Below are 23,195 nucleotides of genomic sequence, written 5' to 3' on the forward strand. Positions count from 1 at the left end.
CCCAAACTTTTTTCTTCTTTATCAAATTACTTGTAGAAGACACTGTCTTGGTAGAAAAGGTAACCTTTTAGAGCTCTTCCAGATAGAAATGCCGTTATAATATTGCCTGTCACTGATAGACTTATTGACATTTAGATTTACAAAATAGTTGCATACCATTCTCGAGGTTTTATATTTTTTAATGTCTTATCCATGAACATTTAAATAGACATGACTGGTGGTGTTAAGATTATAGGTTAAAGTCACAGAAAACTAACTCTACTCTTGCCAAAGAAAGCCCTTATTGTGTGTTAAGAATATTTGAAATACTCAGAGCATATTCCCATGAAAAAGCAAACTAGTTACCATCTAATGCAGTTTAATCACCTTTCATAGTCATATTTTGCTAGTTAAAGGTTTAAAGAGTAGATTTATCCATATTTTTTCAATACAAAGTCCAATATAATGTCAAGCTTTGAACCTACATTAGCATTTTGACCCAGGTACTGGTTATGAGTGTGATTTAAAACAATGTGGAGAAAAAAGATGTAATCAAAGAAGTGTGTCAGTATCATGTTCAAAATCGGAAATGACAAACACAGCAGAAAAATGGGACAAATACAGCTTTTAATGAGAGAAAAGAGAAAGTCAGTATAAAAGTACAGACTTTAGTCTTTTGAGCATCTCAAGAATTAATAGAGAAATTCAGAAACAGGAAAGAAGTTTTATTACAAAGAGATGTTACTGGTTCAAGATTTACAATATCAAATCTTTTTTTATATATGAGTACATTCTTGTTAATACAGAAGACAAGTATGATTCTTTACATAGAAAAGAATGACTGTGCAGACTGGTGATATAATGTTTTAGACAAAGAATATTGGTATTTTTCTGGGAAAACTGTGAGAATAAATCAGACAAGCATTCAAAACTACCTGCAAAAGGCAACCGACTGAAAAGGTACTGTCAGAGGCATTCATAGCCGGAATCAACTGGCTGTTATGCTTTTTCTGGATTGTGTGGCTGTGGTCTAGTACTTTTTGCTCCTAACATTTTGGCTGCATTTATGGCTGGCATCTTCAGAGGCAGGTTATAGTAAGATGAGTTTTAATCCAGCACATCATACAGTTCAGTTTGGCCTCTGAAGGTCCAGACACAAATGCAGACAAAATATTAGGAGCAAAGACTACCAGACTACAAACACACAACCCAGAAAACACACAACAGCCAAACTGAAAAGGACTTCCTAAGCAAACAAATTTACCAATAGCAAGTCAAGCAAGCAGAGTTATTTAAAATGTTCAGAAGATTTACTTCGGATGCCTGGTTATTGGTTAAAATAAACTATTCTACTTTCACCACTGTCATTGTTGACGTAAGTGGACATTAAACTTCTCTCCTGGATACCGGTATCAGTAGAAATTGGATATTGCTCAAGAATCACATACACATGAAAAACATCTAGTAAGCAGAATTTAAATGTTCAATCTTACAGTAATCTCACAGAGATAGTCAGATGACTTCCTGCAGAGATCATGCAAGCCCCCACATGAGACTGTCCAGATGACAAATTTTCAGTTACTTCAGAGTGATATTGTGGGGCTCTGGTCTTTGCTCTGCAGAATATATACATCTGCAGTACTGAGTTTACATGAAAATGTCCAATCTGCCTCTTTGTACCTTCCAAATGTCCTAATGCAGTGATTGCAAACCTTTTCAAGACTGAGTGCCCAAATTGCAACCCAAAACCCACTTATTTATCGCAAAGTGCCAACACGGCAATTTAACCTGAATACTGAGGTTTTAGTTTAGAAAAAATGGTTGGCTCTGAGGCACACGTTACTTGGGGGTAAGCTTGGTGAAGCAACCATGCAACGCCTCGAATGGGTGAATCACGACCCTAGGCAAGCAAGCCCCAGTGCCAGCAACCAAGCTTACTCCCAGATAAAGGATTGCGCATTAGTTCTTCGCATGAAAATCAGTGGAGTTAACAGCGCTTAACAGGGTTACCTACACTGCTCCCCCAAAACTAGGTCTTACGTTTAATGCTAATAATCGAGCCCAGCAGCCCAGGCCAGCCTAGATATTGGGGGGGGGGGGGCTCTGTTTGCACGTGCCCACAGAGAGGGCTCTGAGTGCCACCTCTGGCACCCGTGCCATAGGTTCGCCACCACTGTCCTAATGTGTGTCTGGGACACTATAACCTCTCCACAAGCCACCTGAGGCAAATCATTCTCTACAGACCTTTCTTTCCATGTTGTGTATATTCTCCTTTAGTTTCTTCAGCTGGTGCCCACTTTCCTCTTCAGTTACACTAGGTGCTATTCATTTAACATAAGAAAAAAACTCTCCTGGCAGAGACATTAGCAGAGTCACTAAGACCTCAATGTGAATCACTCAAGGTGTCCCAGGGAGCTACTGCTTGAGGAGAAAAAATATATATTCAGTCTTACTTCAGTCAGCAGGTATACCAACAGGCACAACCAATGTTCATTAGTAAAGTGTTGCAGCAGTGAGCCAATACTGTATACTGCAGAAACTAGCTACTGCCAAAATAGTTTAGCAACTAATTCATCTTCAGAGGAAACTAAAAACAATCATCTGTATAAATAGACCAAACCTGCAGTGCTGATAAAGCAGAATCTATTCGCCCCCTCCCATTTTACAGCAAACTGGACTAGAAATATCTAAATCCACAACAGGGGAATACAGGTCTTCTAGGGCAATATGAGCACTGATTGCTGGAGAAAGAGGAACAAATCAAGAAATAAACTATTAAAGAGAGATTTTTCTTAAAGTTGAAAAGGAAGAACGACCCATTGGATACTCACCGTGAAGGGGTCTTCTCCTTGGTGGGCGCAGGCCATCTGGTTGGGTTGTTAAGCTGCCCCATGGCGAGTAGGCGAGGAAAGGTTCTTGCGGTTCTCCCCGTCAGGTGTCCGTGGTGTCACGCAGTATCTGACTAGCCGAGAGTAACAGCACACGGCAAAGCGCAATAAAAGTACAATATACAACACCACGACCCAACATACCATGCAAGGAAACGAATGAAATCCTATTTAAAAGGAATCAAAGAGAGCCCAACAAAGAACAGGCTGAACTGTAAACTATAAAAAAACTGTAAAGCTGGATATTTAGAGAACACGCATTATCGGTCAGCAAAAAAAAACCAGGAATGGGCCCAGATGAGCCTCGCGACCACCAAGGAGAAGACCCCTTCACGGTGAGAAATTATCCCAATGGAGTCGATTCTCTCCCTGGTGTGTAGCAGGCCATCTGGTTGGGAACTTCCCGAAGCAGTGCCCTGAGAAAAAAGGAGGGTTCTGGCATTCCTCTCGAGAATGTGTGCCCAAGAATGGGCCTCCCAAAGGAAGCCTGTAACGGCATCAATGGATGCCAGTTCATAATGTTTAACTAATGAAGAAGAGGGTGGAGCCCAAGTGGCCCTACTACAAAATCTGTTCAAAGGGGAACGCGTTAAGGAGAGCTGCATTACGGCCGTGCTCCTGGTGGAGTGGGTTGTAACTCCGGTCGGCATGGGGAATCCCCATCTTATAAGCCCCAAGGATGGTGTACAAGCCTTATTAGTAGAGCTGATAGAAGCAGCCGCCATTAAGGTTCTTCCCAATCTGGGCTAGGGCTGATGTTAGCAAGCAGAGCCTCGGGATTTCTTGGCGAGGAGTTTGTTTAGATACTTCTCCCAGATTGTGCTATTCGGATGAGAACGCCTCACATCCAGGTGATGCCAACGGCGCTCTCTGGGTGTGTGGGATCTCGGACAAAACTTTTAAAAAAAAAATTTTTTTTGTCAGAAGTCTCACCTCCTGCTGCAAATGGAATTTAGATGCCACTTTAAGGTCTGGGAAGCAGGGGAAAAAGCATAAATTTGGATTAGCCGATATGGCTCTAACCCCTAATACCCTTGCTACGCAGAGGGATTATGGCTACCAGGAACAAAAGCTTCATCCTAAGTCATTTTAAAATGTATGTGTCGAACAGGTTCAAAGAGGCTTTGGCAGGTGCGCTCTTAGCACCCTAGCGGAGACTTCAGGTAGGGAAGCTACGCTGTACTGGCGGTTGGGACTGAGAAACCCCTTGAGAATTTTAAGGTGTCTGGGTGCCTGGTGATAGAGTATCCCCTTCGGCCCTGGTGCGGCAGAGTGGCAGAACTGTTGCAATGGCAGCTACCTGACGCCTTAGGGATTGGAACCCGTCAACCCTGACTCCAAACCCGCTTCTGCAGGAATCTTAACAGGTACAGCTTACAGGGAAGCCAACTCAGGGACCCTTCTTTCTTTCTACCGACACCACCGCATTACTAAGCCTTCCAGGAGGAGTCATAAATTCGATTGGACTTTCTTCTAGCAGCTAAAATAGCCTTTACGCACCCTTTTAGGATAACCCCCGCTTTCTTAACAGTTCTCCGCTCAAGCCAGGCGGCTAGTCTGAGCCAGCTCTGGGCCGTGGATGTAGTAGGGGCCCTGGGAGAGCAGGTCTGGCAGTTGTGGTGGACAAACCAACGGTTGGTGTGACAGATAGCTGTTTTAGTACTGAGTACCAGGACCTCCTCAAAGGCCGATTCGAGCTCCAGTATGATTTCCTCACCGCTCCATCGCACGCGTGATTGGAGGAACGTAAAAAAACTTGGATCGGGGAAAACATAGAGGAACCCTTACTATGCCATTAGGGAGCTGAGAGCGCATCGGGTCGCTGTCGCCTGTCGAATGGTGGTATCTGGTGAAGAATACGCCGATCTGAGCATTGAGGAGTGATGCAAAGAAGGTACGATCATCACGCCATCCCGGTCGCTTCCTGGATGGTCTGGAAAACTGCTGGGTCTAGCTTCCACTTGGAGCTGGAGAGCGTGAACCGGGCTGAAGCCGAGTCGGCTTCCTCGGCGGTTTAGTGAGCCTCAATGTTCGTTAAAACCTGCAGGGATGCAAGATTCTGTTCCGCCTATGAGATCACACACGCTAAAGCTTCTCTCTGTGTAGGGCAGGCCACCTGGAGCACTCCTGAAGATTGACATGGCACTTCTCGCCGAGATAAAGAAATGGGCGCAGAGCACGCCACGCGGCTTCTGCAGAACAAGCGTTTGAATGATTACAGGGCCCATCATATTGCTCCTGACCCACTAGAGAATGTTGATCGGAAGCTGAGCCTGCGCCGGATCAGGAGCCCTGAGCTAGGTGGTGGCTCAGTTTGGCATAACCCAGCCGACAGACTGGCATCCACAAGGATATATGGATCTGCTGGCAAGGGGCTTAAAACTTACCTTGTAGAGGAGGTTGAGGTGGTGGTCCACCATTTTAGACTGAGACGAGACTGCTGTGGGGAGGCTCAATGATCGATCTATCTTCAGAACGGATTTGTTGCCAAGGCGTCAGAAGAGGCTTGTAGAGGCCTGGATGGGCTCCTCGACCCCACTGTATGCGAGGTCCATTGTGGGATAGCAAAGGGCTCCGTTAGCCGGGCAAGTTGTAGTAAGCTGGAAGATTTTGACTCGCTAAGGTGCTAAGACTGAGGGTCTCTTAGATTTTCTGGACTTTTACCCGAGGTACAAGGGGAGTACAAATGGACGTGTCTATCAATGCCCCTAAGTGTTCCATCTGGTTGGGAAGGGGCCAAGGAATCTTTGCCTGCGTGATGACAAAATCGATAAGACCAGTTGGACTCCTTTCCAGCACGCCTCCTGACAGCCTGTATTTCCGATCAAGATCTGTTGATGAGAAGGTTGTCGGTGATGTTTAACAGATATGCATCCCTTTGACTTCGGGCGGAGCAGGGAAATGGAGTGCAATCAAAGACTTCGTGAAAACTCAGGGAGTTGTCGCCAATTGACTGGGCAGAGCTATGGCGTACTGAAAATGGAGGTCTGCTATCGCTGACCGAGGAAGCCGGCGATGAGCCAGGTGTATGGAATTTTGCATGGAGGTATGCCCGGCCAGAACCAAGGAGGGTGATCATGTCCCCTCTCTCCTGATGGCCGCAGAACCGTGGATCTGATGGTTTCTATCGCTAGGAAACCTGAATTTGGCGCATGATGACGCCAGATACATGTCTTAGCTGAGTATCTTCTGACATCCCCATTCTTTTTTTTGGGGATAGTGAAAAGTGGGGAGCACAATCTCTATCCCTTTGCTGATATTTTGCACCGGGTTCTATGGCTCTGATGGTAGTAGCTGTTTGACAGCCAGCTTTAGTCTGTTGGCTTCGCCTTCCTGCTAATCGGGGCTGAAGGAAAGGAGCCGAGCCGACGCTGGAACTCCAAGTGGTCTCTCGCTGGCATTGTCAGAGGCGCCGGTCCGAAATGGGTTGCCAGCTCTAGTTGGAGCTGCTAAAATCGTGTGTGTTCCTGCAGAAGACGCTGACTGAGAGCTGCCAGTTGGTTCTGCTTATATTCCGTGATTGGGTGCAGTGGGCTACGAACAGTGATTTGAGGCAGGTAGTTTGCAGGAAACTCTGGAGCCTGTCTCTACTTTAGGGACCGTGGGTATAGCAACTTATTGGTGGTCCTCGGCCTCCACCAGGGTCTCATTTAACCTTCTGGACTCCAAATAGGAGTCCCTTCCCTCAAAAAAATCAAAACTTTCAGCCACCGCTGTCTTAGAATAGAGGTGTCAGCCTGCCAGGGCTTAAGCCAGAGCACCCACGTGGAGACTGATGCCTAAGACATGGGTTCTAGGAGAGACTAGGAGGAGTGCATCTAGAATTGTGGCATCAGCTGGGAAAGGAGGTGGGCTATGACTACCCCTCTCCATCCCTCTAATGCCTTGGCACTTCGAGATTTGGGGTGGAACGATGCTCTGAAAGCGTGGGAGCCAAAGAATGGGAGCTGTGGGGACGGTGGCTGCCGGAACCAGGATTTTTGCTGCCATGGTTGCACCATCATGAACTCCCCCTGCGACCATGTTCCGCCTTTACTTATCAATGGGGTTCTTTAACATCACCCTCTCCAGTCTCCGGGAAACCAGACCCCCTGAATGCAGTGAGGAGATGGGACCGCGGAAATCAACTAGAGGGGTTCTAATCATTCTCAAAAAATTAGTCTGGAGCTAGGTAAAGCTACTTGTAGACTGGAGGCAAACCCTCTGGTTTGAAGCCGGGGGTGACCCATTCTTTTCTGAACTGTGGGCAAAGCATTCCCGGAAGCGGGAAACATGAGTAGCCTGGGATCCTCTAAGAAGGAAAGACGAGGGAGATCCTCCTGTAGGGCAGCCCTAGTGGGTTTGAAACGGGTGCCAGGAGCATTGGGATCGCCTCAGGCCTCAGAGACTCTCAGTTCCAAAGCTTCCATTACTGTTTTCTGCCAAAGAGTGGGATAATTGTTCCACCTTAATCAATCTGTGGCTCTGGTCTGCCTGAACTGGTAGTGTGAAGACACTTCCTCAGAAGGAAAGGCTGCCTTGAGTCCAGGTCTACCTCCCCTTCACTCAAGTATTCTTGCATCATAATCAAGCAATCTGGATTCTCCCATGGGACCTGGAAGGATCTGCATCTGCTTGCCCGAGGGTGGCGACGCAGATTTAAAATGTCTAATAGCCCGACTGGTCTATGGAGCCCTGTAGTAAGGAGACCAGTTGCTCGCGAGGGAGAAGGCGCTCCAGTCTGAAGGCAGCTACTCCCAAGGCCGCCCTCGGCCATCGTAGCACCCGCATGACTGACCTGCAGCCGGTTCCTCAGACGCTTCTAACAAGAGCCGAGGGGTGGGAAAAATAGCTCGCAGCCAGCACATCAAAGCATGGCCGAGGCAGCAGGCGCATGCCCTGGGCGCCGCCTGAACGTCGCCAGCGACGATCCGCCTCCTGCAATCGCGCTGGGTCATGCGTCAAGTCATCTGGCCCGCTGGGCTTCATCCTTGTGAAGGCTCCTCGAGGCGCTAAGCATCTTCACAAGGGCCTGGCTCAGCGAAAGGAAGCCCGCCGCCAGCCCCACGGCTAAGCTGGCGCAAGAAAGTTTCCTGGGAAGAGTCTCCCTCACCATCAGCCCAGCGGCACCAGTAGTGTGTAGAGGGAGAACTGTTGTCTCGAAAGAAGAGTCTCCTCACTATCAGCACAGCGGCTGTGTGTGGGAGACTGGACCTAGTGGTTTCTACCACGATCGGTAGAAGGACTCCCTTTGCAGTGGAGAAATGAAATGGCCGACGGCCATAGCTCTTCCTGCCAAGAAAAAAGGCGGAACAGCAAGGAATGAGAGAGCTCAGTCACACTTCCAGGACAAAAAGGAGTGGAAAAAGCGATCAGCGTACGCACTGCACACACAAGGGAATCACAAAAAACAACAACACAAGGAAGAAAAGGTAGCTTTGTGAAATCCAGCCTAGGAGCCTGTGGATAGTGCTGCCTACTCTGACCGAGGCAGGAAGATACTGAGGCGGCACCACCACGGACACCTGACAGGAAGTCACCAAAGAGCCTTTTCCTGCCTACTCGCCGCAGGGCAGCGAACAACCCAACCAGATGGCCTGCTACCACCAGGGAGAACATAGCACTTTAAAAACCTTTGCAACTAAAAACCTTTACAAAATATGTTGGACAGCCCTATCCAAAGCCCAAGGCAACCAGGGACAGCGCTGCTGCTGTACTACCCCGCCACCTTCTAAGGATTTCAGACAGCCAGGGGAAGCATCTTAAACAAAACAACACCACCCCCATGTGCCTGAAAGCCCCCCATGGAGCTAAATGGAGTCATGCCACCCTTTTGGGTGGTATAAGTCCATGGCCACAGCTGCCCTGAAGCCCGGCCCTGAGGCCCAGGTGGAAGCCAACTAATAGCAGCTACACCCCCAGGAACTGGCACCTCCTCTTTGATGGTATCCAATCACACACCAGTATCTCTCCATGGCAGCTCAAACTTCCAGGTTTCGCTGCTACAGAACTGAGGGCAGTTGGACACTGGTGTGTTTCCTCTCTGCACTGGTGGGGGTGCCCTTTATACTGACAGAGGGAGCAAACACATTGGTGTAGGGCTGCACCACTCCCCCGATTGGGCCATTAATGTGCTCTTTGGGGCTTCATTCACACTGATTAGTGCAATGTATGCATTTGATGAAGTTTAGCTAAATTATATCAAAGACAATACTATATTAATTTGCATTGTTTAGTATATATGAAGTAACCAGTTTAGATGAATTATTGGTTTTCAGGCCAACAAGCTTATTTTTAAGCTCCCAGGTATAGTTACCATACTAGCCTTCTTTACAGGGCTGTTGTAAAATTAACTAAAAAAATTCAAATGAAATTCTTTGGACATTTGTAACTACTCTAATTATATTAATTGAAAATGTATTTGTGGGTGGCTAAGAACTTACAGGCTATGAAGAAGCTAAAATTGTCAGTAAGAGAAATAACTAATACCCAAAGCAAAACCACCACGTCTCACAAGGATATATGTTATTTGAGATTTTTGCCTTTAGCCAGGAAATATTAGCAGTATCTTTGTTAACTGATCCTTATGACACAAATATGAATATAAAATTCTGTTTAAAAGACAGAAAATTAAAAAAAAAACAGAACCCCAGAATCCTGGAAGAAAAGTGGGGTTTTTAAGAATGTTACCAGTCAGATTCATCATACAGAGCAAACCTATATGAATTGATTTCCAGGGCATTAAGTGAAGTAACTAGTGAGGTTGACAAATACAAATGAGAAAATTTAAATTAAACTTGTTATATAAGACTAGGAAAATTAAATAATTATTTTTTTAATTTTTGAAATCCAACAACAATCAGCAGTTGGGAGATGGTAGAGATTATACAACATTGCTGCCTATTGCTTAGAACAGGGGTAGGGAACCTGCGGCTCTCCAGATGTTCAGGAACTACAATTCCCATCAGCCTCTGTCAGCATGGCCAATTGGCCATGCTGGTAGGGGCTGATGGGAATTGTAGTTCCTGAACATCTGGAGAGCCGCAGGTTCCCTACCCCTGGCTTAGAAGAACCAGGTATTTCAGTGAAAAATGAAGCACCACTGCAGAGCAAATTGCTTTCTATTACTAGGCGGCTAGGCTTCCTTGACCTGGTGGCCTGCATGGCAGCTGCTGTCAGAGCATGAAGCCATGCAAGGACATTTGTTCAGCAAGATACAATTACTACAAAACTACATATTACAAAACTAGTATACATAATGTTCGTGGATTTTGGTCCACGCTGGGAGCATCCAAACCACATTTGCCCCTGCAACAAGATGGCAAGACCTTTGTACACAACATTTTAAATCATTCCTTCTTGCTTACCTCAGATTTCTCTGTCTTCTGCATCAAGTGGAAAAAATGTTTGAAAATAGCAAGAACAAACTGATACCAAAAGTTAAGAGGCTGATTTTTATTAATGCAAACCTGTTTGTCTGAAGCTCATGGTGAAATGGAGTGAATTATAATCAAATAATTAAATACAGGTTCAGGTAGCTAATTTTATATGCAGGTCCAACGAATAGAGATACTGCTGAACATATTACATTCTAGCTTGAAAGTCAGATCTGCCACACTCGAGACAGCTAACATTTACACTCTTCTGATAATAACTCTAAAGCAATCCTTTTCATGCCTGCATATTAAGCACAGGAGATGGGAACTTTTCTTTCTGGCAAGAAATTGGATTCCCGTTCCTTTCCTTGTCCTAATGCATGACTATTAAAGGAATCCTGCTGGAATATGGGAAATGGAGGAACATGGGGGGAAAGAGGATGAAGGCTTGACTTTGACAGGAAACCCAGAGGTTTCCTTTTCCTTGGCCTGCCGTAGCTTCTCCTATGTATGAAAGTGAGTGAAACTGGAAAACCAGTGAACGTATACATACCTGAGAGAGTGAGCACCTTTGAACTGGAAGGAAGGAGGAAAGGACATTCATAACGTAGCTCTTAGCTTCATGATCTGCATGAGGCTGACTCAGGCATACCAAGAGGAAATGGTGCCTTTGGGCGCGTGTCCTCCCACTTGGGGGGCAGGGCTCCACCCCACTATCATTCCCCCCCTTACTCCCAGCTCCCAGGGAGCCTGCAGTCCTTTCTGCCCTCCCCTCCGGGGCGGTAGAAGAGACAGACATCTATTGGGGGTGGGGCTTAGGGGGCATGGCCATGCCTCCCCAAGCCCCACCCCCAGCATTTCCGGGAGGGCCCCCCTTGCTCCTAGCTCTCAAGGAGCCGGGAGCCAGAAGCGCCTTCTGCCCTCCCTTCCAGGGATGCAGAAAAGACTGCCGTCTATCAGCCTCCAGCACTTGCTTTTATAACACTGAGGCCAGGGACAGGGCTTGGAGAGGGTGGGGCCATGCCCCTACATTGCCCTGGGGGCATGGCCACATTCCCCCTAAGCCCTGCCCCAGCCTCAGTGCTATAAAAGCAAGTGCCGGAGGCCAATAGACGGCAGTCTTTTCTGCCTCCCTGGAGGGCAGGGCAGAAGGAGCTGCTGGCTGCCGGCTCCCTGGGAGCTAGGAGCAAGGGGAGCAGCAGGTTGCGCCCTCGACCCGGTCCATGTCGATGACGACCCTGTCCATGTCGATGAGAACTTCCTGCTGCCTTGCCGTCTTCTCCCTGGTCATGTGAGGGAGAGATTTTGTGCCCCTCACGTGACCAGGTTAGTGGCGCCCGGGGGCAGTGGGTACTCCTCGTCCCTGGGTAAATACGCCACTGGGCTGATTTGAATTCCAGAAGAATCAGGAAGTTTTGTCCACGTCCAGCCTTGACTCTGTCTATGATGGATGAAACATTGAATTCTTCCAGTATATTTCTAATCCTTAATTATATTATGGAGGTGCAGGCTTGTAGCCAGAAATGTTATGGTGAAGGAGAATGAGTATACTGAAGGGGGAGGGCTGGAATTTCAGAATCCAAGCTACCCATAAACCAACCTGAAATTAGGGCCGTAGACCTTGCAAATCTTACATTTCAAATCCAGTATACAGAGACAACACCTCCTCATCAGGACAGACAACATTATCTAGTGGTTGGGTTGTATATGGATAAACAAGTATTATGGCTAACAATAAGAGAGCAAACAAGAAATCAACACATCCGGAGGGAATGGAGAGGAAAGAAGCACTGGGGACAGTTAGTAGCCTAAGTATGAAAATGGACAATCTATTGGATATGTTCGCTAACTTTCAACGCAGTACTAATAAAGGCTTGACACCTTAGAACAAAATTCTACAGAAAATTTCAGTAAACTGGAACAAGAAATGATAGGAATTAAAAAAGAATTAGGAAAATTTTAACATATGAAGGAAATAGTTACACATTTAGATGGCACAGTGAAACGAAATTTGGAACATATAAGCAAAAAGAAGGAGATAGATGAACTATTCAGAGTAGATTTGAAAGTTGCTAAAGAAAGACATTTGCCATGTGACATTTTGCTCAAATGCACAAGAAGGAGCTTTAGAAACAAAATTCTGCGCAGTCACTCTTCCAGGAAGATAAATATTGATGGGAAAGACTTGATAGTCCTTAAGGCAGTACCATGATAATACTTCAGAAAAGACAGCGATATAAGGAATTAGTAGAGGTTCTACAGAACACAAATACTATTTATAAATGGATTTTTCCGGACGGTTTATCCTTTCGATATACCGGTAACTCTAAGCACTATCATATAACAAATATAGAGGGAGCAAATAATTTTTGACGTATTATAACAATAGTATACCACCTTCTCATAACTGAAACACCTTTAAATTACTAATAGAGGAAAGGAGCCGAAATAAATAAGGACACCAAACCAAATTCAAATCAAACAAACCACACAACTACAAGCAAATCAAAGGAAACAAACAAAACAAACGTATAACACATACACTATCTGTTTTTTAAGTTTTTTATTTTGTTTTTTATGACAATATGTAAAATTAGTTCATGGAATGTAAATGACATGAACAGTATTTTGAAAAGGAAAAAATATTCAATGAATTAAATCCTACCAACTATCTATTAGGTTGTTCATTTGCAAATGATTGTAACTTGGAAGTTTTATTTCATATGCTGATGGCAGCGAAAATAGTTTTGGCCAAGAAATGGAAATCTAATGCTTTACCCAAATTTGGTGAATGGATTCAAAAAGTTCAAAGCTTTGATGTGCTTGATAGAATGAGTCATCAAATTAGAAACTTACCTTTTGAAACATATGAAGGGAATTGGGCTGGATGTGTAGATTATATGAAGAAAGAGAAGGATGTTCATGTTTTATCTATGGTTTATTAATAATTTATATATGAAATAATAATATATATATTATAGATATCTCATTAAGAAGCTTATGCTATGTTTATATGTATGGATCGGTGGAGTTCATTCTTGCCATTTCATGTGTTATTTTATTGTCGTTATTGTAATGAAATGTTTCTATTAAAATTCATTTCAAAAATAATATTAAAAAAGAAAAGAACACACAATATTTCAGCAAAGATATATGTATCAACGATCAGGGAAGATCACAGTCCTCAAAACTTCACTGCGAAATGCTGAAGATCCTAAATTGCTCAGAGGTCAACCTATTGTCCATTCAGGTAGAACATATAAAGGCGACTCTCAATATCACACTTGACTGGTTGAGCAGTCAGGAGATATTAGAAGAAGAACAGTCCTTCTCAACAGTCCTGGATTTCTTTGCATGACCCATGAATCACCAATTTAGACAGATGTTTCACTTGATACTTCCATCCAAAGGTAGAGGGGGTGGATGCACTCATGCCTTCCTGGCCCAGGGAGGTCCTATATGCCTTCCCCTTAACTCTGGTAATACTAAAACTTCTAAGAAGGATAACTCCTAGGAACTGTAGTGATTAACAGAGCCCCGTACTGGCCTCAACAACCATGTTTTTCATCTCTGTAGGAAATGGCAATGGAAAGCCACTCAAACTTCCAGTAGAGATGGACATGCCAAATCAGGGCCCAGTGGCCCACCCCAATTCTCAATGGCTCAGTCTGACTGTTTGGAAGTTGAATGGAAAAAAACTACTCAAGCTGAGACATTCTCTGGACGCCAACCTTGCTTCATGTAGACCATTTACAACTTGGATATATAATACCACATGGAAGGCTTTCACCAGTGGTGTCAGTGCAAAATAGTTGATGCATTGAAACCTAGCATCCCATGTCCTGTAATGTTTACACAAAGGTCATTCAAGGGAATCAACCTTCAGTATCAGATAGCATAACCAGCTACAATTCTTCCTCTGTACGAGGGGGAAAGCATCTCCAAATACTCAAATAGAGATTTTATCATGGGAGTGATACAGTTGAAGCTATCCCATGAGTTTCCCCACCTGGAATCTAAATACAGTCCTGATGGCACTTACATGATCACCATTTGAACCAATCAAGAAAGTTGTTCTAAAATGGCTTTGCATTAAAACCTTTTTCCTAGTGGTTGTGACCTTGGACAGATGAGTGTCTAAGACGGGTGTGGGGTTTTTTTTAATTAAATCTGTATTATGTGTCTTTCATAAAGACAAGGTAATTCTTAGAACAGACCCCATATTTAAACCTAAGATGACTACCAAGTTCCACATTTCTCAAGCACGTTGCTTCCCATCTTTTTGACCTAACCCTACTCACTCTATGGAAAAGATCTGGAACACTCTGGATGTTAGGTGGGCCCTAAACATTTATTAAAACATTTATTAAGAAGACTCAAGATATTAGGCAGTCTGGTTTCCTTTTTATTTCCATTAGTCCACCGAATCTAGGCAGACCTATGTCTAGGGTGGCCATTACTTCAATGCTATCATCGAAGTCTATAATGCCCAGAACCTATCAGTACCATCAGCCATCACGGCACATTCTATCCGTAGCTCATCCACAAATGTTGCCTTGACAAGGCGTGCCTCATTGAACAAAATATGTAAGGCTGCCACCTGGTTCAATGTATCTATGTTTGTGAGGCATTACAAGTTAAACACTTATAACTCAGCAGACACAGCCTTTAGCCATAGAGTTCTACAACACATATTGGAACAATAGATGATGACCCACCCTGTATTCAGGGACACTGCTTTGGAGGTACTACTCAAGATGTCCTCCTGTCTCAGATGAAGAATGGTCCATTGGATACTCACTGAGAAGGATTCTTCTCTGAGAACAGGAAGACATCATGTTATTGTTCCCATTGTGATTGTATGTTTGCTGTCTTATATTGTTATTTTTTTACCAGTCCTACTTCTGCTTTCTACTATGTTATAAGTTTGATAATGTTACAAGTTAAAGTTCTAGCTACATGTTAAATTGTTCAGAGCAACACTGCTGGCAGAGTACTAGACCTGGAGAAGGTGACTCTCAGACAGGAAACAAGAAGCAAAAGAAAAGCTTGATCCTGCCACCCTGTATCAAGGGCTGGGAATCACCCACTCAAGATGTCTTTCTGTCTTCAGAGGAGGACCCTTCTTGGTAAGTATCCAATGGACCATTTAATGTACAAGGAGTAGTGGAGGCTCAGAAATGTATTTGAGAAATATTTCCCAAGACTGACTGAATATTTTTTACTTTCTCCATCATTTAATTTTAAAAAATTAGATGTTCTACTAAAGTTGTATTCCTAATTTACTTTTAGAAACATACTTCCTGTGGTTACTTTTACCTCATAATGAAGCCCATATCATTGACATGATAGTAGATCATTCGAAAAGCTCAAGAACTTCATCACTACCAACAGCGCTTCTGATGTAAGCTTAACTTCAGAGAAAAGCAGCAAAGTGTCTTATACCAAGTGTGGGCATGACATACACTGCAGTCTACATGGGAATAATGTAAAAAAGAAAAGAAAAGAACATTATTAACATAGTCAACATATCATGGGCTGATCACCTAGTGCCTGCTGGGATTCTTGTAACAAATGCTGAAATAGATGAGGTTTACCGTGAACTGGGTGGTGATAGACAGCACTTCTAATATGCAAACTGGCTGAAAGCACAATTTATCATGAGCCCATTTGATATATTACTTTAATATCATTGGAAAAATTGGTAGTTGCTGAAATGGCTTATTATTGAGACAAATCAGCTCTAGTGAAAGCTGATTTTAAAATGGAACTCTGTCTCCCCTTCACACAACCTACGGCATTAGGTTGTAGCTTTTTTGCTCTGTTACGGTGCTTGCATACAGGAATGCATCATTCAGCAGAAGCATTTCCATCAGAAAATTCTGACATTTACCTGCAAATTTTAAAATAAGGGCAAATAATTAGATGTAATATTAGGCTGTTATTGCACGGAAGTATACACTTATTTCACCAGTGACACACTATCAATCTGTCCCTCTGGTGCTAGATAAGTCCTATTTGGAGTTCTTCTCTGGAGCTACAAAACAGGCACCTTGATTCCCATATGCTTTCAGGTAACAGTGCTTTAAATGGCCTTCAGAAATTAGTTAGGGCAGCCTCAATAAAATAGAAATCTAAATCCAAACACATAAATAAATGTCATCTCTTGCTAATGTCCAGTCTTAAGCTCATTGTGGATTTCATGTTTGTTTGAATTTTTCATTTGATTTCTGGTACCTCTTAGCACAGTGCTCCCATAAAACGTTTTCAGGTCTCCCACAAGCTCCTTGGGCACGGGAAAAAGTTGACTTGAATCCACACCTCAAAGGGTGCAAATTGAAGGCAACTGCAGCAAGTTTTTGTATTTTGGAATTTCTTTGTAAGCCACCTTGAAAAGCAGTTTGTCGAGGCCAAGGTACAAATAGTTAAAATAAATAAATGCATAATGTAGACACATCCTTTATGTGGTCTCTTCAGCTCTCAGGAGACTCAACTGAAGCAGTTGCTTTTTAATGATGGGGAGGAGATATAGAAGCATGAGAAATGAAAACTTATTTGTAGACCAGTGTGAAAATTAAACAGAAAAATGATCCAAGTTACCTAACACAAAAAACAAAGTAGAAACTGACACTGAAAGATCACTAAGTACCAGTTACTTTGCTGCAGAATCAATGTTTTTTCATCCTCTGAATGGAAACAAATACTAGAGGTTGGATCTGTTTGAAACATATTTCTCTTCCTGTACTTGCTGAAGGGCACAATGGTAATCACAAGAGACAATTTAGGAGTGTTTGGCATACAGAGAAATCTCTGGATATATCTTAAGATTCTGTCTAAAAGTTAATACGATTTGGAAATCCCCCTGCTTTGTAACCCTTTGCCCACAACCCTATATTAGCGCAGCCTTGCATTCCAAGACATACCTTCTATGGACTCCATTAAAAAAAAAAGCAAAAACATTCCTTCTAAGGGACTGATGAATCAACAGAACAACAAAAGCTCCAACTGTCAATACCAAACAGAAATTACAGACAAAGTTAAAGTGATAGAGAGACACACATGATATCATTTATATTCTTGTAAAAGAACAATTTCAAGTAGTTTTACAGTTATGGTTCCTATTAAAGTCAGTATTCAGGAAGTGACAATTTGATCTTCCTGTTAGGAAGAAAAGCCTTGTTATATAAATAAATAAAGACAAAATATTAAAAGGAATTCAACATAGTCATCCATGACACCTGTAAGAACCAAATTACATACCTTGCACTTGGTTTATACTTGCATGTGTATATATTACCAAATTATTATCACAATTTTAAAAAGCACAAGTAGTATCTCATTAATGCCGTTCAGTATTTTCACACTCTGAATCTCTTGGTGTGTGCTGATTCAGTTATTCTGCTAGCCCTCTGTAATATTCAAACAGGCAATGTTCAGGTATGACCTATAAACTTTCATTTTCACAGTCCTTTACTTCATCTCTGCTTTGTTCTACAAACAAGACTTCGCTCTCCTGTATTTCCTCCTCCTCATCTCCAAACGTTTGTTCTTGCATGGCTGTAAATGTGAGTGACCGAGCAGCAGCCTGTGCTGCTAGGCCTGATGTGAAACCGAAATCAGTGGATATATGGAGCAGTGCCAGCCTTTGCTTGATGGAGGACTTCAGCAGATCACTCTCAGGTGGCTGCAGCACATCCACTCCATCCATCTCAGATGGCTTGGATTCTTCTCCCTCCCCGTTGCACTGGTAACAAGCTCTTTTCTCAAACACTGGTGAGTCACCACTAGCAGCAATGTCGTCTTGCCTCACTCCAGGCCCATCAGATAAGTATTCTGTCCTGCCATCCTCATCAGTGGCATGTGATTTTGTATCAGAGACGGTCTCTTCTAGGTTACCCTCTTTTCTGCTGTCGACCTGCTTGCCAGAGTCTGAATTCGTAGGCAATATCGAAATATTTATAGGTTCTTCTGGCTCGACAGTAAACAAGGGTTTCACTGCAGCTTTAAAAAAAATGAGGGGGGAATGAAATGACAACTCAGCACAGACTATTACATCATAATTGAGTTATATGTTTTAAAGTGTGTATGATTTGTATTTTCAGCACAGAATGCTGGACATGTTAGATAATACCTTATGTACCTTCTTATCTTAAATATATATAAAGTAGTAAAGAATACGATAAAGTAACAGTATTGCAAAGTGGAAATTAAAATGAAACTGGTTATTATACTGTCCATACATTTGAATAGCTTTCCCTCACATTCTAATCTGTTAAGATAAGGAAGGTCACAGGTGGCATCTAGCACTCTATTTCTTAATTTATAAAATATCAGACTTAAGTAAAATAGATGAAGATGCCAGCCACAGATGCAGGCGAAATGCCAGCAGAAACTACTACTGGAACACGGCCATACAACCTGGAAAACCCACAACATCCATAAGTAAAATAGGTTTCCATTCAGATACTGTTTTCATTCTCGGCCTTCCATGTAGTCCTACATTTGGGATGTCGTCAGTCACCCAGACAGGACTTGGGGGTGAGCCCTGGTACTTATAACCTATGTAAACAAGAAGGATAAAACTGCTTTCTCGATTGCAGAATCTTTCTGGCTGACAACATCAACAGCCCAATGCTGAACCAAAGTATCAGATGAAGACCCGGTTGCTGCTGGAACTGATGTAATTGATGACAATCCCATGGAGAACAGCAGCCAAAGAAACATAGGCTCAGCAAACATTGGACAGCAAACCTATGTTTCTTTGATTTTGCATGTTGAGAAGACTGTTCTTAAGGACAATCAGTTGAAGGGAGGAGAAAAGAACAGAATAGCAAAGGCTTCATTGCTATCAGGAAAGCTGCTTATCCAAATATGTGTCAGTTTTAGTAATGGATTCAGGAATAATAAATGCTAAAATAGTTAAGGCTGACAAGCAGACCCCAAGGGCTAAGGACAAGAATTGAGCAGTATCTGGTGAACTGCTTTTTCTACGTCTACATTGAGTACTATAGCATTGATCTAAAAAAGTCTTATCAATTTGCAGTTTGGATTTTGTTCTTATCATTCTAAACTCCTTCGTTTTCTTTTCACATTATATTTTCCAAAATATATTATACAAAACACATAAACCAAAATCAGTAAATTGAACATAGAGTTTCAACTCAACCATAAGGTACAGTACTCTAAATAAGAATTACATACAATGAAATAACTAACGTGTTAAATCTCCCACAACAAAAAATATGAATAGTAGTGTTATATCAATAGAACTAATAATTAGTTCAAAGCAAAATGCCTTTTCCTTCTCTTATCTGCATATCTTCCATTATCAATCAAGGCACTTCTAGAATTTCTAAACCTTTTGTATCTATTCTCAGAATAATCCTGATTAAAAGGAGTGAAAACATACAAAAATCAGTAAGCTGATATTAGACTGCACAGTTACTAATCTCTGGAACAATGTTGTACACCGCCCAGAGCCCTTGGGGAATGGGGCAATATATCGAAATTGAATTTATTATTATTATTATTATTAATAGCATCATCATCATCAACAACAACAACAAAAACAACAACAACGAAGGGCAGCACTTGAAACATCTCCAATAATAATAATAATAAGAATAATAAGAATAAGAAGAAGAAGAAGAAGAAGAAGGAGGAGGAGGAGGAGGAGGAGGAGGAGGAGGAGGAGAAGAAGAAGAAGAAGGAGAAGAAGGAGAAGAAGAAGAAGAAGAAGAAGAAGAAGAAGAAGAAGAAGAAGAAGAAGAAGAAGAAGAAGAAGAAGAAGAAGAAGAAGAAGGCCAAAATCGAACAATCCTCAGATGATGCAAAGAAGCTGATGAAACTGTAGATCATGTCCTCAGCTGCTGCAAAAAAATTGCCCAGACTGAGTTCAGAGACACAACTCAGTGGCCAAGATGATCCACTGGAATTTATGCAAGAATTACAACATAAGAACAGCTAAGAACTGGTGGGAACATTTTCCAGAGAAAGTAACGGAAAATGAGAAGGTCAAGATCCTGTGGGACTTTCGAATCCAAACAGACAAAGTGTTGAAACACAATACACCAGACATCACCGTGATCGAGGACAAGAAAGTGAGCATCATTGACATAGCAGTCCCCAGTGACAGCAGGGTCATTGAAAAAGAACAAGAGAAGGTCACTAGATACCACAATTTGAAAATCAAGCTTCAGCGTCTATGGCACAAACCAGCTGAGGTTGTCCCAGTGGTAATCAGCACATTGGGCGCCATCCCAAAAACACTAGGGCAGTACTTGAAACATCTTCAAATTGACAAAATTAACATCTGTCAAATTCAGAAGGCAGCCCTGCTGGGATCCGCACAAATACTACGCCGATACATTACAACTTCCTAGGCCTCTGGGTGAAGCTCAAATCATAATGAAGGCCAACAACCAGCTAAAGATCTGGCAGCTGTGAAATCTACAATAATAATAACAACAACAATAATAATAACAAAGAGCAATCGGTTACTCTATGAAGAACACACATAATCTTCATGTGTTCAGCTTGCCTTAAGAGTTTTTCCTTTTGCATAGGGCACAAAAATCCCATCTCTTTCTCTTACCTGATGAGAAATACTTTTAACTATGGCAGTCTAGGACCACAAGTGCTCTAAAGCATTACATCTGGTCATAGCAAACAAAACTACTGTCAAGATATGTATATATTTTCCCAAACGATTAGAAATAATGCTTACCATGGTCACTAAATAGGAGTTGCTTCCATTTCTGCCTTTCTGCCTCTGAAGCTTTAAATCCCAACACAGATTTTAGTTCCTGCAGGACTCTCTTGGATTCCTCTCTTTCACATTTTTGTCTCTCTCTGTCTTCCAGGGAAAAGTAATAAAAGTCATCTCTCTTATACTCGCTGTCTATATCTGTATCATCAACATATGCTTCAAGTTCCTGAGGAAAAAGGCAACAAACATCCTGTTGGAGTTGCTCTCTACCCAAGCCCTACATGATGGTCGTATGATCTCCACTGACTGTCACCAATTATTGATGTAAATTTTTATGAGCTTCATTCAAATATGTTTAAAGTTCACCGTCCTTTAGAAATTGGGTATCTTACAGCTCAGAATCCCAGCTATTCTGTACATGTAAAGTGATATAATTAACAATGGGTTGGATCTGAAGCTGTCTGCTTAGAGAAAAAGGCCATTTTATACTGTGGGCTGGACACTGAATGGCAAAAAGTGATGTAAATACAAATACACAATTACCCATTTATTTAACAACATTTAGTCTGCCTTTCTTAAAGAAGACTTGAGACACCCGGTAAACAATCCCAAAACTACAGAGAGAACGGCAGAGGACTGCATTTGACCAAAGGTTGAGCAGCGGGGGAGGGAAGATACAAAAATCACTAGGCTAATATTGGACAGTTACAAAATGCAGTCCTTATTTGTTAGACTTACATGCTGCCCCTTCCGGTCCAAAGATGGGCCCAAGGTGACTTACAAATACAACATTTTCATACAAAATATACATCTACATTCCAATAACATCAATTTCATTTAAATACCCCGGCACCTATTTTTACATCTTATAACTCAACAGCTGACCAACCAAGGGGGATAACATAAGAACTAGCCTGCTGGATCAGACCAGAGTCCATCTAGTCCAGCACTCTGCTACTCGCAGTGGCCCACCAGGTGCTTTTGGGAGCTCACCAAAGGAGGGAACTAATATGGCATCAAACCCAACCCCTCCAACTACATTTCCTATAATCTAACTGAAAATCGTCATAGCAAAACTGGGGAAGGGCAGGGAGGGTAGGAATTCTTGCACACAGGAAGGCCAGTAATGATGTAACTGCTGCTGCCTCAACCATAGTCCTGGTGGAACACCTCTGTCTGACAAGTCCTGCAGAACTGAGCTAAACTTCCCAGGGATTGGGTCTCAACTGACAAAGATTTCTACCAAGGCAGGGCCAGAACCAAAAGGAAGTTTCTGGCTCTGATTGAGGACAGCCGGATGCTTCTAGAGCCAGGGGCCACAAGCAGATATTGTAGAGCATAATGCTGTTTGGGTGTTGCAGTATACTGAGAGATGGTCCCTGCTGGTATGATGGTCCCAGACCACTTGATCCGGTATTCAAACAGTAATTAGTGTAGATGGTGAAATACAGGTTGAATATGTGTTCTTAGAGCCGTTCCTATAAGAACCCTTGCCACCACATTCTGGATTAGATGAAGTTTCCAGAGCAGCCTTGGGGGTATCTGGAGGTGACCATTGCATAGATTACCATGACTAGGCTGGTATGAGACTCCAGCTGTATTTGTGACCTGGGCCTCCATGGAATGGGAGGCATCCACACACAGGCTTTCAGACACACTCTTCAATTTTCCTGTAAAAATCATTTTACACTAACAGAAAAATGTGTGATTTAGTCCTCAACTACTGCAGGAGGTTGCAAACCAGTGTCGTCCACTCCACATCAAAAGTTCCTTGCCCACAGAAAGCAGTATATCAAGCACAGGGCTATGCCACAATACTATTAGGACAATGCCATTACCCATAATACCTTGAACTGAAAAACTGATTTGATGACATAGTTTAAATACTTTGTTCTACACTGCACACAATATGACAAGACAACAAGACTACTTGCATTAACTTTAGAAAAATACATCAGTTATTACATCAGTTATTACAGTTATTACAGACCTTACATTTCATTAGTACTAGAAGTACTAAAAAAAATACACTTTGTCTTATCCTAGGTCTTGCATATACTAGTTATGATGTATTCTTCAGTATTTATCATTAAATCAGGCTTTATTTATTTAGCCAGGCTGAAAACTCCACCATGTGGACTACGTGTGTACTACAGAGCCTATCAATAATTACTTATTTGACAGTTCCAAAGGATGTGGGCAGAGGTGGGATGCAGCCTACTCGTACCTATTCGGTAGAACCGGTTACTAAAATTTTCTCAGTTC

At 42.7% G+C, this 23,195-nt stretch overlaps 1 protein-coding gene across 1 annotated transcript in view; it reads right to left on the reverse strand.

Annotated features, from left to right (window-relative positions):
* Nucleotides 1-17,259: 17,259 nt before the first annotated feature.
* VEZT (vezatin, adherens junctions transmembrane protein) overlaps nucleotides 17,260-23,195 on the reverse strand; it is a 105,737-nt gene continuing 99,801 nt past the window's right edge. Inside the window, exons 17-18 of the mRNA XM_048501547.1 lie at nucleotides 20,949-21,156; nucleotides 17,260-18,223 (exon numbers count right to left, since the gene is read on the reverse strand). Of these exons, the coding sequence (XP_048357504.1) occupies nucleotides 17,667-18,223; nucleotides 20,949-21,156 (765 nt within the window). The 3' untranslated portion in view covers nucleotides 17,260-17,666. The remainder of the gene's footprint in view (nucleotides 18,224-20,948; nucleotides 21,157-23,195) is intronic.

The sequence above is a fragment of the Sphaerodactylus townsendi genome, linkage group LG06, assembly GCF_021028975.2.
Source record: "Sphaerodactylus townsendi isolate TG3544 linkage group LG06, MPM_Stown_v2.3, whole genome shotgun sequence".
Lineage (NCBI taxonomy): Eukaryota > Metazoa > Chordata > Lepidosauria > Squamata > Sphaerodactylidae > Sphaerodactylus > Sphaerodactylus townsendi.